Source organism: Microtus pennsylvanicus, chromosome 2, assembly GCF_037038515.1.
Source record: "Microtus pennsylvanicus isolate mMicPen1 chromosome 2, mMicPen1.hap1, whole genome shotgun sequence".
In the NCBI taxonomy this organism is placed as follows: domain Eukaryota; kingdom Metazoa; phylum Chordata; class Mammalia; order Rodentia; family Cricetidae; genus Microtus; species Microtus pennsylvanicus.
This window is the reverse complement of record NC_134580.1, coordinates 32,378,591-32,399,897: the sequence shown is the minus strand read 5'-3', so window position 1 is coordinate 32,399,897 and position 21,307 is coordinate 32,378,591. Positions and strand designations below refer to the sequence as shown.

The following is a 21,307-nucleotide window of genomic DNA, read 5'->3' as shown; positions in this document are numbered from 1 at the left end:
CCGTGCACGCTGCAGCACTTGGAAGCAAGCCAATCCCACTACAATCAGGCTGCCATCCTGGCGCGACTGGTGCAGGAGTTGTCCTCAGAGAATGCGCAAAGCAGCAGCAGCATTTCCCTCAGAAGACTACAGCAGATCCTCGGGCCATCTTGTCCTTCCACTCCATCACTCCCCAGAGAATAACATCTAACTCTTTAGGAAAGGCACAAAAAGCCCCTGGGCCACACTCTGCTGACTTCTCCAGAAAACAACCCCCACAATCATTATCTACCCTTTCTCCCTAATGATGCCCCATTTAATCCTCTGGCCCCCTACCTGCCAGTACCTGGTAGTACCCTGAACCTCATCCCATTTTCCCACACATCTAAGCCTCTGCCCACACAGTCCCTCTGTCTGAATGGCCTTCTCTGTTCATTCAGCTAGCAGAACCCTACGCATCCGTCAAGTTTCGCCGTCTTCTCTCCATCCAGGCAGAGCACCACTTTGCAGTAGCGTCCCTCTATCATTGCAAACTCCTTTAGTCAACAGATGCGGACGCTCTACTACTAGCCAGACACTATGCAAGGCACTGTGAACATAAAAATAAATAATAGACTGTCTTTCCATTCCTCCCCCTCCCCCCAACTAGCCTGGAAGCTTACTGGGGACAAGGACAATCTTATTCATCTTTGTATTCCAAGCACAATGCCTTGCATGTAACAGGAGCTCAATAAAATTCCTGCTGAAAAAGAAAAACAAATGAAGCATTCACCAGGCTCTTCACTCCCTCATGCCCAAGTACTCCACGTACCAGAAGTACAGAGTGTAAGGTGCTTTGCCCACCGACATCAGTGCCTGTGACGTGGTGTATAGCCTACCTCCTTCATTTGACTGGAAGCTCCCTGAAGGCAGGGAGGCCTGTCTCCTTTCCTTCCTCTAGATCTCCCCCTGGTGCTTAATACAGAGCTCGGCTTACTGGGGATGGTCAACACTGTTGACTAAGGCAGAATTCAAGAGTGACACTGCAAACAGGCTTCCCAGTGAGCGGTCTTGAAGGAGGACGCGAGAGCTTTTTACCTGAGCCATGCTGATTTTTCACTTAATGAACCCAAAAGTTCAGAAGTTCTTTATCCAGCTTCCCTTAAGACACGGTAGTTTGAAGAACTGTCACCAAATCACAGTAATGGCTCCTTCCTGTTCTTTCAGTTCAGTTGCCATAATGAACTGCCTTTGTCCTCTCAAAGAATTTAGCGTCCTCCAAAGGGAAAACAGGTGTTGCAAAAATCCGAGGTCTGTGGCTTCTGCCTATTGTCTGAAGAAATGAGAGTCTATCAGTCTTGGTTTCCCAGTTGAATTTTCTTGGTGAAGCTCTAGGTCTGCTCCGGAAATCTGAAATCAGAAAGGGAGACGAGGCCCGTAAGTGCAACATCCTCAGGCCATACGCTCGCTCAACTTATTTTGCTGGGCGCTCTGAAGCTCGAAAGGAGGACAAGAGTCAAGAGCTTTCTTTCTGGGTCAGTATAAGAAACTGGCCTCCTGGGCCGGGAAGAGCAGCCAACAGGAGTAAAAGGAAGCTGGGTCTTCAGGAGAGACACTGCCAACAGAGTAAAGGCTCGGATTTGGCATTTTAGGAACGGAAGAAGGGGGCGGAGGCCCTCTGGGGCTTTTGTGCAGAGTGGGCCGGCCTGCAAGGCTGGCACTCCGCAGACGCTGGCAGAGCGTGGTGGAGGGAAGCTCGGGGGCCACCGCTGAGCGCCGGGGTGCCTGCTGGACACCGACGGGCAATGCCCACACGTGAGCGCTACTCCGAGTCCGCGCGAAGGTACGTAAATCCGCCGCGGAGGTGGAGGGCCGGCGCGCTCTCTGCAAGCAGCCGCAGCGCGGGGACCGGTGCAGAGCATCGCGCGACCTGCGTGCTCGTGCCCGCGTCCCCTCCCAGCGAGCCCCCTCACCCCGGCGGGGGGCGGGGCGGGGCGGGGGCGGCCGCGGCCCTCCCCTCGCGGCCCCCTCCCTCCTCCCTCCCTCCTCCGCCCCGCTCCCCTCCCCCTTCGCGCGCGGCGCCCCACGGCCTGCGAGCTGCTGAGGAGCCGCCGTCTGCCTGCTCGACGCTGCCTCCCCGCGGCGCGCGCCTACCTGCCCGGCGCGGCCTCCCGCCGTCTCCTCCGCCGCGCGGCGCCTCCTCCAGGCCCTAAGCACCCGGTGCCAAGCTCGCGGCCGCCGCTGCCCGCGCCGGGACCGAGGCAAGTTTACAAACACCAACCCGGGGCCCGTTTCCCCGGAAGCACTTCTCCCTCCCCCTCGTCTTCTCTGCCAAGCGGCCACATCCACTTCCGGGCTCGGGAGCCCGGTCAGGAGGGGGCCGCCAGAGAGGGGTGAGGCTGGGGACGCGCAGAGTGCTGCAGCTGGCGAGTGGGAGGGGTGGCGATCGCCAGGACCGGAGGAGGATGGTGCGAAGGGGTGCGCGTGCGCCCTGGCGTGCGGGCGCCTTGGCCGCCATCTTGACTGAGGGCAGGCGCCAGGCTCGCTCCTGAAGTCTTTAGGGGCTGAGTGTTCTTTGAGAAGGTTCGGTAATTGAGCTGGTTGACTTCTGGAAAAACTCCCCCTCTCTCCTGTTGCTCCTAAGTCCGGAGCCCCAAGTAGACGCTAGAACACTTCGTACCCCTGATCTTTTCATTTAACTTGGTCAGGTTTGTGTTTCCTGGCTTGTTATCCGGCGCAGTCCTGCAGACAGGTCAGCTGGTAGTAGAGTTAAATCTTTGCGCCGTCCTGCGGTACACGCTTAAACCACATTCCGAATGTGAGTCTCGGAGACGTTCCCGAAGTACCCAAGGCAGCCCTGCTCCGCTCCCGCAACCTTGTGCCCGGAGCTAGACTCGTTAGTTTCTCTCCTCCCTGTTCTGGGTGATCTAACCCAGGCTTCCTTGCAGGAAAACGCCTTCTTTTTCCCTTCGATGGACTTTTTGTTGCAGACTTGGACAGGCACGTTGCTCCCTGGGCCAGGCTGCATTTGAAAAGGGGAAAATTAAAACCATCCTCGAGCAGCTTAGCATTAGAGAGGGGACCTGTTAAAAGATGGAATACTCGAAGTGCACACTTAGCAGAAGGAAACAGGGATTCCACTTACGTTCCACTCTATTCTAGCTGCCGTCTGGTGAGTGTAGGAGACTTCAAGGCACTATCGAAGAAAAAAAAAGTCCATAATGAAAAAAGATAAGGCTTCCTAACTATAGACCTGCACATTTTAGACCGTTCAAGTAATTTCCACGATCCTCTTAGGATCATCCCAAAATTCACATACAACGGAGAGAAATGTCCCCAGGAATGTTTTTATTATTGTTGTTGTTGTTGTTTTTTTTTTGGTTTTGTTCTGTGTTTGTTTTTGAGACAGGGTTTCTCTGTAGCTTTGGAACCTGTCCTGGAACTAGCTCTTGTAGACCAGACTGGCCTCGAACTCACAGAGATCCACCTGTCTCTGCCTCCCGAGGGCTGGGATTAAAGGTGTGCGCCACCACCACTGGCTTAAAGTTTTATTTTTATGTGTGTATGGGTGTTTTGCCTGCATGTATATCTGTGTAGCACTTGAGTGTCTGGTGTCCTTAGAGGCCAGAAGAGGGCATAGGTATTCATTCACCTAGAAACCTGCCAGAGACACTTAGGGTTAAGACTGTTGGGATCCACCCTGTGGGTGTTGTGAACTGAACCTGGGTCCTCTAGAAGAGCAGCCGGTGCTCTAAACTGCTGAGGCGTCTTTCCAGTCCCTATTATTGTATTTTTGGTGCTGGGGACAGATGGGATGCATTTGGAATGCGTGGCCTGGCATATGCTAGACACTCAGCTACTGTGCTGTCTCTACAACTCTCCACCGCTGCCCAAGTCTTACCATTTGGTGAACTCTACTGTGAGCCACTTTTTCTGAGGTCAGACAAATATTTTGTTACCCAGTACATGTTTTTCGATCACTTATAATGTGTCATACAGTATATTTTACTTTCTGTTTTTATTTGAGGTAGGACCTCATTCTGTAGCTCAAGCTGGCTTCCAAGTCTCCTAAATTACTCTTGCTTGGCTACAAACCCAGTGGGTAGTGTATATTTGACATCTGATGGGGGGAGGTGCACGCCCTTAATCTCAGCCCTTGGGAGGCAGAGTCAGGCAGATCTCCTTGAGTTCGAGGCCAGCTGGGCTACAGAGCAAGTTCCAGGACAGGCTCCAAAGTACAGAGAAACCCTGTCTTGTAAAACAGAACAAAACAAAACACAAACATACCACACAAAATGCCTGGAGATCAGGAATTTGGGGTCATCCTCTGAAGCAAAGTTCATATGCTTTGGCTGCATAACACCTTGTCAGGTGGTGGTGGCACATACTTTGAACTCACAGAGATCCGCCTGCCCTTGCCTCTCTAGTGCTGGAATTAAAGATGTGTGCTACCACTCTCCAGCCAGAGGTCAACTTTTGAGAGTCAGTTCTCCGCTTCTACTGTGTGGGTTCAGGGATGGAGAAACGCAGTTCACCAGGCTTGAGAGCAAGGGCCCTTGCCCGCTGTGCCATTCCAAAGGCCCCAGTTTGTTAACTTTCTAACAATACGCCTAGTTAAAAGAACTTCTGGAGGTAGCTAGTTGTCCGGGTCTCTTTGTCGTCAGGCAGGACTCCTCTGGTGTAGCATCCCTAACTCAGCCTTTCTGCTTCACTGCATCACTTCCCCAAATAGTGCTGCGCTGAGTCCCGAGTGCGTCCCCACCTCATTACCTGAAGGCCAGCACGTACGATGGGCTCCTTTGCTGGCTGCTAGCTGGAACCCACAGGATAAGCACAGTCCCTGGGGCAGTGCCAACCAAGCAGAAGTAGACAGTCAGTGTTTGCTGAACAAGCTAAACCATTCTCTTGAGAGCCAGTACGGTTGCATAATAGACACAAGCTGTCTAGTTCCCTTTGCCGCCCCTTAGACCTTTGATGATAGTGAATAAAGAAGTTGGGAAATAGTCGCAAGCCTTTAATTCCAGCACTCCTGAGGCAGAGGCAGGTGATTTCTGTGAGTTCAAGGCCAGCCTGCTCTATGAGAGCTAGTTCCAGGGCAGCTAGGGCTGTTACACAGAGAACTTTGTCTTGAAAAACCAAAAAAAAAAAAAAAAAAAAGAAGAAGTTGGGAAATAGAATGATGTTCAAGGGACATTCCTTATACTTGGGAAAATTTTGGAGGTTTTTCTTTTTTTGTGTTGTGATGGGAATGGAACTGAGGGCCTATCACAGAACTACTCCTACAGCCCCTCCTTAAGCATTTTATTATCATTATCATTTTTTTTTGAGACAGTGTCTCTCACTGTGAACTCACAGAGATCTGTAAAGGTGTGCACTACCACACTCAGCCCCTTCTCAATCTTGTTTTAAAGTAACTTTTATTTTAATGGTGTAACTAAGGTGAGATTGTTGTATATTTAATTTGGAGGCACTGTTGTGGTGCTTGGCTTTGTCAACCTGACATAACCTAGATACTGGACTCTCCTCAGGAACTGTAGAAATCACGTTGACCTTTGGACACATCTGTGGGGTATTAACCTTGATTGTTAATTGATACAGGAACACCAAGTCTTCCCTGATTTGGGGACCCTGGACTGTTAAGACATAGGTAAGGGCTAGTTGAGTACTAAGCATGCAGGTCAAGGGGTACGTTCATTTCTGTCTGCTGTTTCCTGCATGTGTATATATGCACCACACGCATGCAGTGCCTGAGGAGGCCAGAAGAGGGCACTGGGTCGCCTGCGACTGTAATTACTGTTAACTTGGGTGCTAGGAATTAAACCCTAGGTGTTCTATCCCCAGCAATGCACATGAAGCAAAGCAAAGTGAGCACAGGACTATGCACCTACGCTCACACTGCTGAGGCAGGAGGATTGCTTCAACTCAAGAGTGCTGGGTCAGACAGAGCAGTACAGCAGAACTCTGATTCCTAAGGCAAACAGTGCGATTTTGAAGTGTGTTACTGCTTCATAAAAACTGACTGATCCACTTATATAAAACTATATTGAGATGTCTGTTTATTGTGGGGGAGGTATGCTGGGAGTCACAGTAGGAAGTCACTGTAACACTGAGCTACACGCCTAATTTTCGAAAGTGGTGGTCTACAGGGCAAGTTCCAGAACAGCTAGAGCTGTTAAACAGAGAAACCCTGTCTCAAAAAAAAAAAAAAAAAAAAAAAGTTGTGTGTCATTCTGTTTTGCTGAAGCTAAGGGTCTGGACATTTTTTTTATTTGTTTATTATGTGTACAGTATTCTTCCTGCAGGCCTCATTACAGATGGTTGTGAGCCACCATGTGGTTGCTGGGAATTGAACTCAGGACCTTTGGAAGAGCAGGCAATGCTCTTAACCGCTGAACCATCTCTCCAGCCCAGGGTCTGGACATTTACTAAGACATTTTAAAAATATGATTCTTAATTCTATTTGTTTGCTTAGCGAGCTGCCTGTGTGCATGCACTTGTATCTTTTGCAGCAGAGAACAGCAGCTGCAAACCCATCCTTCCACCGTTTGCATTCCTGGGATCAAATTCAGGCCCTAAGGGTGGGTGACAAGCACCTTTAGCTATCTTACTACCCCTCTAAGGCATTTTTTAAAATTATGTTTACCTGTTTTGTGTGTATGTGCATGTGTGTGCATATGCATTCACGTGCGCGTGTATGCAGAGGTTGAAGGACAACTTCTCTACGAGAGTTAGTTCTCCACATCTTTCATGTGGGGTCCACGGTCCAATCCAGGTGCCTAGTGGGAAGCACCTCTCACTTACCGAGCCATTTTGCCGGTCCAATATTTTCTACATTGGTACAAGGTTTATGAATGTTGACCTGGTCAGACATGCAGGTGGTTGTCTCTGCAAAGGTGGAAAACTGGTGTCCTCGTCCAGTATTGGTAGAACTGTGAAGGGCACCTATTTTGGAAAACAATTTGGCAATTCCTCAAGAGGTTAAACATAGTTAGCATGTGACTCAGCAGTTTTCCCAGCAGGTATATCCTCAGGGGAATTGAAGACACATGTCTGCACAAGAACTTGTACGCAAATGTTCATAGCAGCGTTATTCATCATAGCCAATGCCACAAGTGACTGAAACAGTTAGGAACTTATAAATGGCCAAATGAAGAACATAATGTTCCTATAAAGAGTATGAACCAGTCATAAAAAGGAGTGAAATACTGGCTCATGCTGCAATCTTTAGAACAGTGTGTTTCTTTCCCCAAGGAAGCCAGTCACAAACCCCACATAGTGTCTGCTGCCTTTTCAGTGGCCTGCACAGCCCGGCAAATCTGTAGAAATGGAAAGTGGATTTATGGGTGCCAGAGGTTTGGGCGGGAGAAACCAGTGACTATTGATGAGTTTATCCCTGCGATGAGGAAAAGGTTCTAGAGTTAGGTAGTGGCAGTGCTTGCTCAAGTTTGTGGCTCTACTAAAACCCCTGGATAAAGGGATGAGTTCTGCGGTGTGTAAAATTTATCTCCTAAAGCTGTTATGTTAACAGTGAGGAAGCGCTGTATGTACTAATATGATACGTACCCATATTTTGTTTGTGGAAAAAAAGCAGTATGTAGAAGAATGATTATGTTCCTGTTGTGTAAAGAGGGAGAAAATATATTGACATTTGTTAGTATTTGCAGTGAAAACTATGAAGCCCCGTTCCCTTTTTAAAATGTGGTTCATGGGCCTCCCTGAACCAGTGTGAAGGTCAGCATAGTGCATTTTAAGTACGGAATGTTGTGAAGTAGGATCTGTTTTTGGTTTGTTTTTGTAGTGCTGGGGATGGAACCCAGGGTTTTCTATGTAGTAGGCAGGCTCTGATCTCTAGCCCAGTTTACCCATTTAGTCTCTTGACCTTTGTTCTCCATGTTTGCCGCTGTTGGGGTGGGGGAGGTAGCAGAGTGGCTCTGAGGGACTGACCCTCCATCTCATATCCTGGCTAGTATTCACGGTTCCCCAGACCCAGAGAGTGCTGGCGTGAGGCCCTGTGAAGACTGACAGTGGATTGAACAGTTGCACTCAGGAAGGTGGCTCTGTTCCAGATCCACGTGCCCCTCAGTTTTGCTGCTCTCCCCACCATCCTCTGAACCTTGCAAAGACTCAGCTCCCTGAGATGATCTCACTCGGCTCTAGCTGGGTCTTCCCCTAGCGTGGATCTCTAGGATGGACACATCCAGGAGGTCTCTCTCATATTCACTTTCATTCAGTTTTCTCCCTCTTGTTTCCACATTTGTCATGGGTTATAACTTTTCTGGCCACCCAAGTACAAACTCCACAGTCACCTTTGATTCTTCCATTTCCTTCAACAGCGCCTTTGTCAGAATCAGTGTAACCCAGAGAATGACCAAAGCTGGTGTGGCTTCTCCTTGCCTATCAACTCTGCATCCCGCTGCTGGAGACTGGCCTCTTGAGCATCAGTTTTTCCCTCTCTCCCTCTCTCTCTCCCTCCCTCCCTCCCACCCTCCCTCTCTTCCTCTCTTGCACGTTCTTTGAGACAGAGTTTACAGAGTTTCTCTGTGTAACAGCTCTGGCTATCCTGGAACTTGATCTATAGAGTGGGCTGGCCTCTGCTTCCCAAGTGCTGGGATTAAAGGCATAGGCCACCACCACCCAGCCTTTTCTCCCTTCCTTCTGTCCTTTTTTCTTTCTTTCTTTTCTTCTCTCTCTCTCTTTCCTTTATTTCTTCTCCTCTCCCCCCCTCTAAGATAGGAGCTTTCTATGTAGTTTTTTTTTAATTTTTTCTTTTTATTGATATTTATTGAGTTCTACATTTTTCTCTGCTCCCCTCCCTGTCTCTCCCCTCCTCTCTTCAGTGCTCCCCCACAGTCCCCATGCTTCCAATTTACTCAGGAGATCTTGTCTTTTTCTACTTTCTACTTCCCATGTAGATTAGATCTATGTAAGTCTCTCTTAGTGTTCGCATTGTTGTCTAAATTCTCTGGGATTGTGGTTTGTAGGCTGGCTTTCTTTGCTTTATGTTTAAAAACCACCTATGAGTAAGTACAAGTGATCACTCAAAATGATGTTTTCTAAAGCTGGGCGGTGGTGGCGCACGCCTTTAATCCCAGCACTTGGGAGGCAGAGGCAGGCGGATCTCTGTGAGTTCGAGACCAGCCTGGTCTACAAGAGCTAGTTCCAGGACAGGCTCCAAAACCACAGAGAAACCCTGTCTCGAAAAACCAAAAAAAAAAATGATGTTTTCTAGCACCATCCATTTTCCTGCAGAATTCAAGCTGTCATTATTTTTCTCTGCTGTGTAGTTCTACGTAGTTGTGACTGGCCTCAAACTCATAGTGATCCTCTTGCCTCAACTTCCTAAGCACTGAGTAGTGGGCCCACACACATCCAGCTAAAAGCATCAATTTTTAAAAAATGTTTTTTGTTTGTTCATTTTATTTTGTTTTTAGAGACAGGGTTTTTTTGTGTAGACCTGGGTGTCCTGGAGCTTGTACTGTAGACCAGGCTGGCCTCGAACTCCCAGAGATGGCACCTGCTTCTGCCTCCCAAGTGCTGGGATTAAAGGTGAGCACCACCACCGCCCAGCTCATCTTTCTCATTCCCATTCTAATTCTTGTTTTGTTTTTGTCTTTACTAGTCAGTGTCTTTGTATGTAGTGCTAACTGGCCTGGAGCTTGCCATGACACTCCTGTGTCTGCTTCTTGCTGTGGTTGCAGGCTTGAAGCAGCACAACTAGCTGTCAGCATCAACTTAATTATATGACTTGCTGCAGACTCCTTTAGTGACTTCATTTTCTGCAGCGTAAAATTAGATTCCTAGGTCGGGTTGATGCTTAAGGCTTACCATAACCCACTCAACTTTGCCCCTGCATCCCAGCTGGCCAGTTCCTGCCGGCGTCGGAAGCAGCTTGCTTACCCCATGTTAGCTCATGGCCTTCTTCCTTCTGTTTCAGGGCTCCTCGCCTGCTGTTTACCTGCTCTGTCAGGATCAGATCCCAGGCCATTGTTGCTGCATGTGTGTCTGTGTCCGCCAGCAGGGCAGGGCTGTCTCAGTCCTAGCATGGATGCTTGTGTGGCACAGTTCCTCTGGAAGACTTCAGAAGTCAGGGCAGGGGAGGCTTGGCAGCACAGGCCTGTTAATCGCAGTCCTTGGGAGCTAAAGCAGGGGGATTTGGTTTTAAGGCGAGCCTGAGCTATGTCTAAGTTTCCGTCTGCAGAAGGGATGTGGATGCTAGGGTATGGATGTAGCTCGGTTGTTACAGTGCTTGCTTAGAGTGTACAGAGCCTGGGTCTGACTTCCAGGATGACATAAACTGCCTGTAGTGGCTCATTCCTATAATCCTAGCCCTTGAAAGGTAAATGCAGGAAGATGAGGAGTTCAAAATCATTGTTGGCCACATATCCAGTTGGAGATCAGCCTGAGATACAAACAACCTTAAAAAGAAGAAGAAAAGCCGGGTGGTGGTGGCACACGCCTTTAATCCCAGCACTCGGGAGGCAGAGGCAGGCAGATCTCTGTGAGTTCGAGACCAGCCTGGTCTATAAGAGCTAATTCCAGGACAGGCTCCAAAGCTACAGAGAAACCCTGTCTCAAAAAAAAAAAAATTATTATGTATACAGTGTTCTGTCTGCATGTATGCCTGCAGGCCAGAAGAGAGCACCAGATCTCATTACAGATGGCTGTGAGCCACCATGTGGTTGCTGGGAATTGAACACAGGTCCTGTGTAAAAGATCAGCCAGTGTTCTTAACCTCTGAGCCATCTCTGCAGCCCAAAACTAGGATTGCAGTCTCAGCGGTAGGATGGCTTGACTTGCACATCTCAGGCCCTTCCTGGGCCCCTCTGCCCTTGCCTTCCTCCAGTCTTTCCCCACTCCCTGGGCACTCATGATGCCCTCTCTGAGGGGATGTGCCACCTGCTTTTGCCTTTCTTATCATGGCCCCACCCTTCCTCTGTCAGCTAATTATTATTATTATTATTATTATTTTTTTTTTTTTTTGGATTTTTCGAGACAGGGTTTCTCTGTAGCTTTTGGTTCCTGTCCTGGAACTAGCTCTTGCAGACCAGGCTGGCCTCGAACTCACAGAGATCCGCCCGCCTCTGCCTCCCAAGTGCTGGGATTAAAGGCGTGCGCCACCACCACCCGGCTATCAGCTAATTATTAGCCAGGGAGCTCAGCCTAGCCAGCTGTCCCTGTCCCAAATTTGTAAAAGTTCTCTTTTGGGCAAGGGTCATGAGAGTTATGCCCAGCCATGTGACTGCTGGCTTTACCCTACTCCTCTGCCGTCTTGATCCTACTATTCAGAAAAGTTCATTGTGTACCTTGTCGCCAGCTCGTCTGAACTTAGGCCTGAGCAGAGAGGTAAGTGCTGTGTCCTTGGCGTGGGTTGCCTTTCCCTTCCTTCTTGTCGACACTGGCTTTCTCTCTGGATGCTGCCTCCTCCCTGCATCTGCACTTAGCATGGACCTCGGGCCCCTTACCCAGTAGGAGGTCTTGCTTGTTGGGTCCCGGTGGGGCACAGGCTAAATGAGGCATGGTTCCACCCTGCTTGCAGATCTCATCCTGATGGCTGCCTCCCAACCACGTACTGCTCTGAATGGGGATCCCATGGCTGTGGAGGCCTTGCTCCGGGACGTGTTTGGGATTATTGTAGATGAGGCCATTCGGAAAGGGACCAGTGCCTCAGAGAAGGTGGGCCCTTTCTCCTTCCTCTTCCTGCCCGTGGTCTTGTAGACTTGACTCCAGTGAGTTTACCCATGTCCCTCATGAGTCTCAAGAGCTGCACTCTGGGTTTTTGGTCCGTCATTCCCCCTTGCTTGTGTATGCTTGGGAAAGAGCATTCTTGAGCTGTCTTAATTGTCATGGCTGCATCTCGGCCTCCTGTTAGGTCTGCGAATGGAAGGAGCCTGAGGAGCTCAGGCAGCTGCTGGATTTGGAGCTGCAGAGCCAGGGCGAGTCTCAGGAACAGATTCTGGAACGCTGCCGGACTGTGATTCACTACAGTGTCAAGACTGGTGTGCCTGGGAACCTGGCGGGAGGGCTTGCTGGCCCCAGGAGTACCCAGGTCCACCCTGAGACCCCTGCTTGTTCCCCATCCTCCAGGTCACCCCCGGTTCTTTAACCAGCTCTTCTCAGGTTTAGATCCCCATGCTCTGGCTGGGCGCATCATCACGGAGAGCCTCAACACCAGCCCGTGAGCCATCTAGGGCCCTCGTGTCTACAGAGAACTTGGGTTTGCTGGGGAAGTCATCTGGGTAGGACAGGACCGTGGTTTCTGCCCCTTGCCCCTGTTTTTTACAAATGCCTCCTGAGAGAATGTTTTCCCTCCTGTCTGTCCTTTGGCCTTCTGTCCTCCAGCCTCTTCGTGCCTCCTACCCCACTGTTTTCTCATGTGAGCTCTGGGATCCTTCACCCCCTCTGACTCAGCTGGGCAGTACTCCTACCTGACCCTTTTCACTGATGTTCCCTGGCAGGTACACATATGAGATTGCCCCTGTGTTTGTACTTATGGAAGAGGAGGTGCTGAAGAAACTCCGTGCCTTGGTGGGCTGGAACTCCGGGGACGGGGTCTTCTGCCCTGGTATGTGAGAAGAGGGCCGTCCTTGGGTCTCTGTAAAAGCCCTGCCTCCTGTACTTTCTCTTATTCTGTGCAACTAGTGCGGAGGGCAGTGGCTGTTTCCTTTTGGGTCCCACTGGACTAGACCACGAGAGGCTTCCCGTCATGGGGAAGTGACTCTAAGTGGGCAGCTCAGGGGGTATAGAGGGTCTCTTGATCCCAGAGCTGGTCTGGCCCCTGTGCTATTTGTGAATCCTAGGAATTCCTGGCTTGGGAGCTAATGTGAGGCCTTCTGTTTGACCAGCATTACCACTCACTTTTGCTACCATTCTCTCCCTGGGACAGGGGGCTCCATCTCGAACATGTATGCCTTGAATCTGGCCCGCTATCAGCGCTACCCAGACTGCAAGCAGAGAGGGCTTCGGGCACTGCCACCCTTGGCCCTCTTCACATCAAAGGAGGTAGGGAAGAGTCACAGGCCTGGCCCTGACTCCTGAGTCTAATCTTCTGCCAGCTCAGCTAGAGACCCCACAAATCTTCCTGGCTTCCCCTGCCTCCAGTGGGTGAGGCCAGATATTCTTGCCTTCCTGGAGGTGGGGTGAGACAAGTGCTGTAGGCGCAGGTTCCACTTCTGAGGTAGTTCACGCTCCAGCGGCACTGACATCACCTGGGAGGCTCTAGAAATGCTGTTGCAGACCCACCAGCTCCGAGCCTGTATTTAACTCAGATCCAACATACTCCTGCACATGAACACTTGAAGGCCCTGGCCACAGGGTCCCATCAGTCCTGGCCACTGGGTCCCATCAGTCCTGGCCACAGGGTCCCATCAGTCCTGGCCACAGGGTCCCATCAGTCCTGGCCACAGGGTCCCATCAGTTGCCCTCCCCAGCCATAGCGCCTTCTGGGCCGCGGCTCAGGCCACGCTAACTTGCCCTCTGCGTTCCTCCACAGTGTCACTACTCCGTCAGTAAGGGAGCCGCTTTTCTCGGACTTGGCACTGACAGTGTCCGAGTGGTCAAGGCTGATGAGAGGTGAAGGTCCTTCTGCCGACATGGCCCTGACCCAGCTTGGCACAGCTTGGCACCTACTTGCCAGATTGCTCTGGCCTCAGGCCCTGTCCCTGGTGCACTCTCCCGCCTACTCTTCTTTCAGAATTGCTGCTCCTGCTTCTCAGTGCCCACTAGCATCCTCCCCGGTGCTCTGAGGTCTCAGTCTGTACCATGACCTCTGTATTGCTCCTCTCCTTACCCACCTGTGTTATGTGAGCACTCCTGGTCTGGAGCACCTGCACTGGCTTCACTCACTCAGTTTTCCTTTTCAGAGGGAAAATGGACCCTGAGGACCTGGAGAGGCAGATCAGTCTGGCCGAGGCTGAGGTGAGTGAGGTCACTGGGTAGTGGGGCAGGGACCCTCTATCCCCTCAGGAAAGATGGTTCAAGTTCTTCCTGCTTGAGATACTCCTCACGCCTCTCCTTTAGTGTCGGGGACTCTACAGACACTTGTAGGTGGGTTAGGTTCTGAATTTCCAAGGAGTCCCAAGCAACCCTGTGGGGATGGTGGTAGGTGCTCGAAGCATGAATAGTGTGGAAGGTTTCTGTGGACCGAGAGTCACACAGAGGGACACTGGGGAGGATATGCAGGCTTTGGTGAGCATTGCTGCCATGGGGGAGAAGGTACGGCATGTTTGATACCCTGCCCAGTTTTTAAGTACATCTGTCGCAGATTCAGAGGTCCTCTGCTCAGAGAATTGTTAATTAGTACAAGTTCATAGAATTCTGTGCACGAGGACATTTACCGGAACAAAGTATGAACTGAAAACAATGCCCTAATGCCTGTTGGTAGGTAATATAAACGCTGACAGGTCTGTGTGAAATGACAGAAGGCTGCTCTAAGGATGGATGAGTTCGTGTGCAGAGTGCTTAGATTAGCACTGGACGCAGATACACGTCCAGACGTCAGCTGTGTCTGCTGCCGTGCTTGCTTTTAGGGGCCGGTTCTTGCTGTGCAGCTCATGTTGGCCTCAAACTTGATCTTCCTGCCTTAGCTTACTTGGTGCTGTGATTACAGATGTGGGCTGTGGTTGCAGTGTGTGACATAACTATTGTTGTCTTCATCATCATCGCCACCACCACTGGGGTACAGTGTAGCCAAATGTAACAATAAGATAGGAATGTACATATGATAACATGAAAATACCTCCATATACATGAAATATGTATTTCATGTCACTGTATAGAATGGACACCCTATTTTGCTATTTGGAATAATTGTGTTTACATATTTTAAAAACTATTTTATTATGCTTTTATGTGTATGGGTGTTTTGCCTGCATGTATACCTGTGATCCATTTGAGTTCCTATATCTGCAGAGGCCAGAAGAAGGCATTAGATCCCCTGGAACTGGAATTACCTGAACCCTGAACCAGGGTCCTCTAGAAGAGCACTCTTGACCACTGAGCCATCTCTCCAGCTCCAATATTTTTATAGTTAAAGGATGTGTTTGTGTGTTAGCATGTTACACTTGTGGAGTCCAAAGGCATCAGATAGCCCTGGAGTTGAAGTTACAGGCAGGTGGGAGCTACCTGACGTGGGTGCTGCTCATCAAACTCGGTCCTCCAAAAAGCAGCACCTCCAACCTATGTCCTCTTCATCGTTAGTACTAATAATTGTTATTTTATTATTATATAGTAAGCAGCATGCTGATTCTGGTTTATGTTCTTCATTGGAGTGTGGTCCCAAATGCCACACCCGTAAAGAAAACTGACCCTCCTCTCAGAAGTCAGCAACTGTTGATGTTCCCAGCTGGGGATAGAGAGTCCTAACCTGCTTTCTGTTGTCCTCCAGCAGAGGCTAGGCCACCAGAGCTGCAGCCTGAGGAAATAAATTCTGTTCCCACAGGCATCGACTCTTTCAAAGCTGCTCAGAGAATTTATCTAAATCTCTGTCCTGCTAAAGAACTCATGATTCAAAGGTTGAGGTAGAATCCTGCTTCCCAGAGAGGCTGAAGAGCAAGCAGCTGACCTAGCTCACCTCCTCACGTCTCCCAAGAAGCAGTGGATGTTCGTAACTACTGAGCCTTTTGCCCTGTTCCTTATAATTTACATTATTTTTGCTGTTTTGTTTTTAGTTTTTGATAACAGGGTCTAAGTGTGTAGCCCTCAATGGCCTGGAACCCACACCACGCTGGCTTTAAACTCAAAGATACCCACCTGCCTCTGCCTCTCAAGTCCTGAGGTTTAAGGCATGACCACACACAGCATAAGTTAGGTCTGTTCATTTATACAGAGTCCTGTGTAGCTCAGGCTGGCGTTGAACTCCAGATTCTCCTGCCTCTGAATCCCAAGTGCCAGGATCACAAAGTGTGGAGCCCCACCTGGCAGGTCTCTCACTTTCTGTATCTTTAGTTTTGTGTGATGTGTTCAGTACTGGCGACTGAACCCAGAACACTGAACGTTCCAAGCGAGTGTTCTGTCACCGAACATCTCCAGAGCTCTCTTCTGGGGTTAATTAACTAATTGATTGATGGATGTTTTTTGAGACAGGGTTTTTCCTTGTAGCCCTGGCTGGTTTTGAATGTGACAGTCTTCAGCTGCTTGAATGACTTCGATTATAAGCTAGCACCACCAGGCCTGGCTACAGGAAATTATTTTCTTATTTTCTTTTGTTTTTGACACAGGGTCTCACTATGTAGCTCTGGCTGTCCTAAGTTCTCCATGTTGACTAGGCTAGCCTCAAATTCACAGAGATCTGCCTGCCTCTGCTTCCCAAGTGCTGGGATTAAAGGTCATGCCTGCCTCTTAGTTTTATTTTTGTGTTCATGTTCCATTGTGTACACACAAAGTGAGCTAATGTGTTTTGTTGTTGTTGTTTGCTTCTTGTAAGTTTGGTTCTGGAGATTCTGCTTAGGGCCTCAGGCATCCTAGATAAAGTGTTCTTGCCCTGAGCTGTCTCCATCTCCAGCTCAAGATGGTTTTATGTATTCTGATTTTAGGGAGAAAATATTTGTGAACTGGTACTTATTTATTGTTTTTAATTTAAATTTAATTTTTATACATATGTGTGATTTGCCTGTATGTATATCTGTGTGCCATGTGTGTGCCTGGTACCCAGGGAGGCCAGAAGAGGGTGTTGTTGGATCTCTTGAGACTGGAGTTACAGGCATTTATGAGCTGTCAGTGTGGGAGCTTGAACCTGGGTCCTTTGGAAGATCTGCTGGTGGGTGCTGTGCTCTTAACTGCTGAGCCATCTCTCTGGCCCAGTAGTGTTTAGTTTTTAAATATTTGATAGAATTCATTAGTGAAGCCATCTGTGTTTGGGCTTTTCTTTGTGGTAGTTTAAATTTGTTTTGTTTACTTATCTGATGTCAGTATGAACTTTTATAGTATGGAACTTTCAATAGTATTTGGCTCTTAAGTAAGACATCACATGTTATGTTTGTATGTGCATGTGTTTGTGTGCATGTGCTTTGGTGTGCGTGTGCTATGGTGTGCACGTGCGTAGTATATGTGTGCAACAGTGTGCATGTGCTGTGGTGTGCGTGTGCAGCAGGATGCATGATGGCAGTGTGCATGTGCCGTGGTGTGTGTGTGTGGTGCTGCAAGTGTGTGGTGGCATGCATGTGCCATGGTGTATGTGTGAGGCGGTGTGAGTGTGCGGTGATGTGCGTGTGTGGCAGTGTGCATGGGCGGTGTGAGTGTGCGGTGGTGTGCGTGTGTGGCAGTGTGAGTGTGCGGTGATGTGCGTGTGTGGCAGTGTGCATGGGCGGTGTGAGTGTGCGGTGGTGTGCGTGTGTGGCAGTGTGAGTGTGCGGTGATGTGCGTGTGTGGCAGTGTGCATGGGCGGTGTGAGTGTGCGGTGGTGTGCGTGTGTGGCAGTGTGAGTGTGCGGTGATGTGCGTGTGTGGCAGTGTGCATGGGCGGTGTGAGTGTGCGGTGGTGTGCGTGTGTGGCAGTGTGAGTGTGCGGTGGTGTGCGTGTGTGGCAGTGTGCATGGGCGGTGTGAGTGTGCAGTGGTGTGAGTGTGCGGTGGTGTGCGTGTGTGGCGGTGTGAGCGTGCGGTGGTGTGCGTGTGTGGCAGTGTGAGTGTGCGGTGATGTGCGTGTGTGGCAGTGTGCATGGGCGGTGTGAGTGTGCGGTGGTGTGCGTGTGTGGCAGTGTGAGTGTGCGGTGGTGTGCGTGTGTGGCAGTGTGCATGGGCGGTGTGCGTGTGTGGCGGTGTGAGTGTGCGGTGGTGTGCGTGTGTGGCGGTGTGAGCGTGCGGTAGTGTGAGTGTGTGGTGTTGTGCGTGTGTGGCTGTGTGCGTGTGTGGCAGTGTGCATGGGCGGTGTGCGTGTGTGGCGGTGTGCATGGGCGGTGTGCGTGTGTGGCGGTGTGAGTGTGCGGTGGTGTGCGTGTGTGGCGGTGTGAGCATGCGGTAGTGTGAGTGTGTGGTGTTGTGCGTGTGTGGCTGTGTGCGTGTGTGGCAGTGTGCATGTATGGTGGTGTGCACTGGTGTACATGTGAAACCCTAGCACCAGCTTCTGATGTTCCTCCTCAGGAGCCTTCCATCTTGCTGCCTGATGCTTACCAGCTAAGCTAGGCTGGCTGGCTCAGGGTCTACCTATCTGTCTTCCTAGAGCTGGGTTTGCAGGCTCATGCCACCTAGAGGTGGGTGTGTGTTTTGTTTTTTCATATAGGTTCTGGGGATCAACCTGAGGTCCACATATTGAGTCACTGTACTGACTGAGCTGTCTCCCCAGCCTAGCACTAAAACTAAAAGAGAACCTAGGAAGGGTGCAGAGAGCGTAGGGCCATCTCCAGAGTCTGAACAGGTTGAACTCTACAGCTTTTATTCTCCTCTACCTTTTGGCGACAGGGCTCTGTGCCATTTCTGGTCAGTGCCACCTCTGGTACCACCGTGCTGGGGGCCTTTGACCCCCTGGATGCCATTGCTGATCTTTGCCAGCGTCACGGATTGTGGTTCCATGTGGATGTGAGTGAGACTTGGGTCGAGGGGGTAGGGTGGGCTCCGCTGAGGACAAGACCCATGCTGTTCTTCTGCTTCACAGGCTGCCTGGGGTGGGAGCGTCCTGCTGTCTCGGACACACAGGCATCTCCTGGATGGGATCCAGAGGTGCACACAGCCTCCTTCCCGAATCCCTCCCTTCAAATCTGGGGTCCTCACCATAGTCACAAACTGTGGAGCCTGGGGAGGGAGTGGTGAGATGGGACTAGAGATAAGATTGACTGAAGGCAGGAGGGAGGCAGGCCTGCAGGAGAAGGGTATGCCCTTTACTGGATGTCTGGAAGGGGAGGGAGGAAGAAGCACTGATAAAGTTTTGTTCTGTCTCACCCAGGGCTGACTCTGTGGCTTGGAACCCTCACAAGCTTCTCGGCGCAGGGCTGCAGTGTTCTGCTCTTCTGCTCCGGGACACCTCGGTGGGTCTGCCCTCATCCCGGACCCCAGCCTCCTGTCCTGCCACAGAGGAACCCAGGCCTGAATGTGCTCCCTTTACCCTCCCACCTGAAACCAAGTTTCTGTGACTAGCTCCCATGAGCCCAGTGGCCTGTTCTTGTGTGCCAGAAAGGGTTTCTAGCTTGTTGTGTGGTCAGAGGGATCCTGGACAGAATTTGGGAAGAGTTTTGGTCTTAGGAGCGACCCAGAGAAAGGTCAGGGTTGACTGGCAGTTGCCCTCAATGCTGCCCAGCTCCAGGGAGAGGAAGGGTGACTGAGTCGAGACGCCCCACCCCACCCCACCCCCGTGTGCAGCGCTGTAGGAAGGCCCGCTCTGACATCTCTCTCCCCACAGAACCTGCTCAGGCGTTGCCACGGGTCCCAGGCCAGCTACCTCTTCCAGCAGGACAAGTTCTATGATGTGGCTCTGGACACTGGAGACAAGGTGGTGCAGTGTGGCCGCCATGTGGACTGTTTGAAGCTGTGGCTCATGTGGAAGGCGCAAGGGGAGCGAGGGCTGGAGCAGCGCATCGACCAGGCCTTTGCGCTCAGCCGGTAGGTGCGGGAGGACCCCAGATCTCGTCCTCTTCCAGGTGTTTCCCTGCCTCTGCCATGTGTGCTTTTTCACCCCTTATCCCCAGGTACCTGGTGGAGGAGATAAAAAAGCGGGAAGGATTTGAGTTGGTCATGGAGGTAGGACTCTTGGATCCTTTGAGTGCCTTGCTCCCATCCCATACATGAAGCCTCATAAAGGTCCAGGACGGAGACGGGGAAACAGCCCCATTCCTCAGCTCATCCCTTCCTCATCCCTCCTCGCAGCCTGAGTTTGTCAATGTGTGCTTCTGGTTTGTGCCTCCCAGCCTGCGGGGGCAGAAGGAGAGTCCAGATTACACTGAAAGGCTGTCTCAGGTAGGCTTCGCCCTCTGCTGGCTTTGCCTGGTATAGCATGCTCCAGCCTCACTCTTGAGATGGCAAGTGCAGAAGAGCACCCCCCTTGTCTTCTTCTTTCGTGGGGTTCAGATAGGGAGAGAGATATGTTTCCGGAAAGTGAGGAGACAGCAGAATGTTACCAGAGGAACTCACCAGTGTGTGGCAGGAGTAGTTTTGCCGCTGTGCTGGGGACGGAACCCAGAAGGATTGTCCCAGATGTGCCTGTATCCTTAAGAATAGATTAGTGCTGGACGCCTTAGTACCCTGGAGAGGCAGCAGAGCCGTGGCCTCCTGGGCTGTTACTGCAGAAGAGGACTGTTTATCCTTGTGTTCAGTAAATGAAGTGTTTTTGTAAGTTACCACTAGATCCCACGGCACAGGTGATCTTCGTCAGGCACTAAGGGAGAGGTGTTGAGGATGAGCGCTTGAGATCCGGGAGGAGCAGCGCTGGTTGGGAGATGTTCCCGGCTCCAGTTTTCTTGGAGAGAGGAGAGGGTGGGAGAAAGCAGAAAACAGGGACGGTTGCATGTGGTGGAAAGGGTGTGAGCAGAGAGCCCACTACAGACGGTGCAGCATGCAGGGACACGGCTTCTTTACGCAGCTGGTCCAGGCAGCTGCAGCAGCCGCTTCAGGGCTCCCCCATTGCCCACAGGTGGCACCTGTGCTCAAGGAGCGCATGGTGAAGAAGGGCTCCATGATGATTGGCTACCAGCCCCATGGGACCCGGGCCAACTTCTTCCGAATGGTGGTGGCCAACCCCACACTGACCCGGGCCGATATAGACTTCCTTCTGTGCGAGCTGGAGCGTCTGGGCCAGGACCTGTGAGCTGCTCCCTCTCTCCGCCTCACCCCCTCACCCGATCGCTGGTGGCCTCCTGGGTTCTCAAAAGGAAGCTTTGTAGGAAACAGTGGCCTTGACTGTGTGCTTCCCCCACACTAACCCTTCTAGTGAAGCCTTTGCCACTAGGAGGGAGTTTAAATACACCGCGGTATGTTTTTATGAAATACGTGTGGTGGCAGATGCTTTTAATCCGAGCAGAGACAGAGGCAGAGGCAGTGACAGGAGGATCTCTGTGAGGTCAAGGCCACCCTGCTCTACAGAGTTCCAAGACAGCCAGGGATGCACAGAGAAAGCCTTGTCTCAAGCAAACAAACGAAATATTCTTTCATTAAAATTACGTTTACAAAGAATTTTTATTAATATGAGGGAAATGGTATATTGAAAAGCTAGATATGAATTTATATAATCGTGATTTCTGAGTTTTGCTAAAAGCACACGTGTACAGGAAAAGGCTGCTGAGTGGCACTGTGAAGGCGAATGGTTTCCCTGCAGTGGGATAGTGGGCAGTTTCCAGTCAGACCTCCTAGACCTTGTGTGCCTCCTCGTTTTATTATGCAACAGATTACATACTTTTGAAACAGAACAATAAAAATGAAGCTTCAATTGTA

At 50.6% G+C, this 21,307-nt stretch overlaps 2 protein-coding genes across 7 annotated transcripts in view; one reads left to right on the top strand and one right to left on the bottom strand.

Annotated features, from left to right (window-relative positions):
- Positions 1 to 2,253, bottom strand: part of Znf740 (zinc finger protein 740) — a 10,085-nt gene extending 7,832 nt beyond the window's left edge. Inside the window, exons 1-2 of one of the 3 annotated variants that reach the window (XM_075960757.1) lie at positions 2,113 to 2,253; positions 858 to 1,368 (exon numbers count right to left, since the gene is read on the bottom strand). In XM_075960757.1, the coding sequence (XP_075816872.1) occupies positions 858 to 866 (9 nt within the window). In that variant the 5' untranslated portion in view covers positions 867 to 1,368; positions 2,113 to 2,253. Of the gene's footprint in view, positions 1 to 790; positions 1,369 to 2,112 lie in introns of those variants that run through there. The other 2 variants (XM_075960758.1, XM_075960759.1) reach the window with 2 other exon arrangements.
- Positions 1,665 to 21,307, top strand: Csad (cysteine sulfinic acid decarboxylase). Of its 4 annotated transcripts, XM_075960754.1 has the most exons (16): positions 2,139 to 2,219; positions 5,557 to 5,605; positions 11,495 to 11,631; positions 11,828 to 11,954; positions 12,043 to 12,133; positions 12,414 to 12,520; positions 12,842 to 12,957; positions 13,448 to 13,527; positions 13,818 to 13,872; positions 18,350 to 18,466; positions 18,543 to 18,607; positions 18,831 to 18,912; positions 19,284 to 19,483; positions 19,570 to 19,621; positions 19,748 to 19,837; positions 20,511 to 21,307. In XM_075960754.1, the coding sequence occupies exons 3-16, from the start codon at positions 11,506 to 11,508 to the stop codon at positions 20,682 to 20,684; spliced, it is 1,482 nt and encodes a 493-aa protein (XP_075816869.1). In that variant the 5' UTR covers positions 2,139 to 2,219; positions 5,557 to 5,605; positions 11,495 to 11,505; the 3' UTR covers positions 20,685 to 21,307. The 4 variants fall into 4 exon arrangements, with proteins under 4 accessions (XP_075816868.1, XP_075816871.1, XP_075816869.1 ...); XM_075960753.1 differs by lacking the exons at positions 2,139 to 2,219; positions 5,557 to 5,605 and adding an exon at positions 1,665 to 1,801; XM_075960756.1 differs by lacking the exon at positions 5,557 to 5,605 and having other exon boundaries at positions 2,086 to 2,219.

What these genes read in the sequence shown, in the direction of transcription:
- Csad (XM_075960753.1), top strand. Translation starts at nt 11,506, where the DNA reads ATGGCTGCCTCCCAACCACGTACTGCTCTGAATGGGGATCCCATGGCT. An exon ending in GAGAGCCTCAACACCAGCCC is followed by an intron (nt 12,134 to 12,413) that starts GTGAGCCATCTA and finishes GTTCCCTGGCAG; the next exon opens with GTACACATATGAGATTGCCC. An exon ending in TCAGTCTGGCCGAGGCTGAG is followed by an intron (nt 13,873 to 18,349) that starts GTGAGTGAGGTC and finishes TTTTGGCGACAG; the next exon opens with GGCTCTGTGCCATTTCTGGT.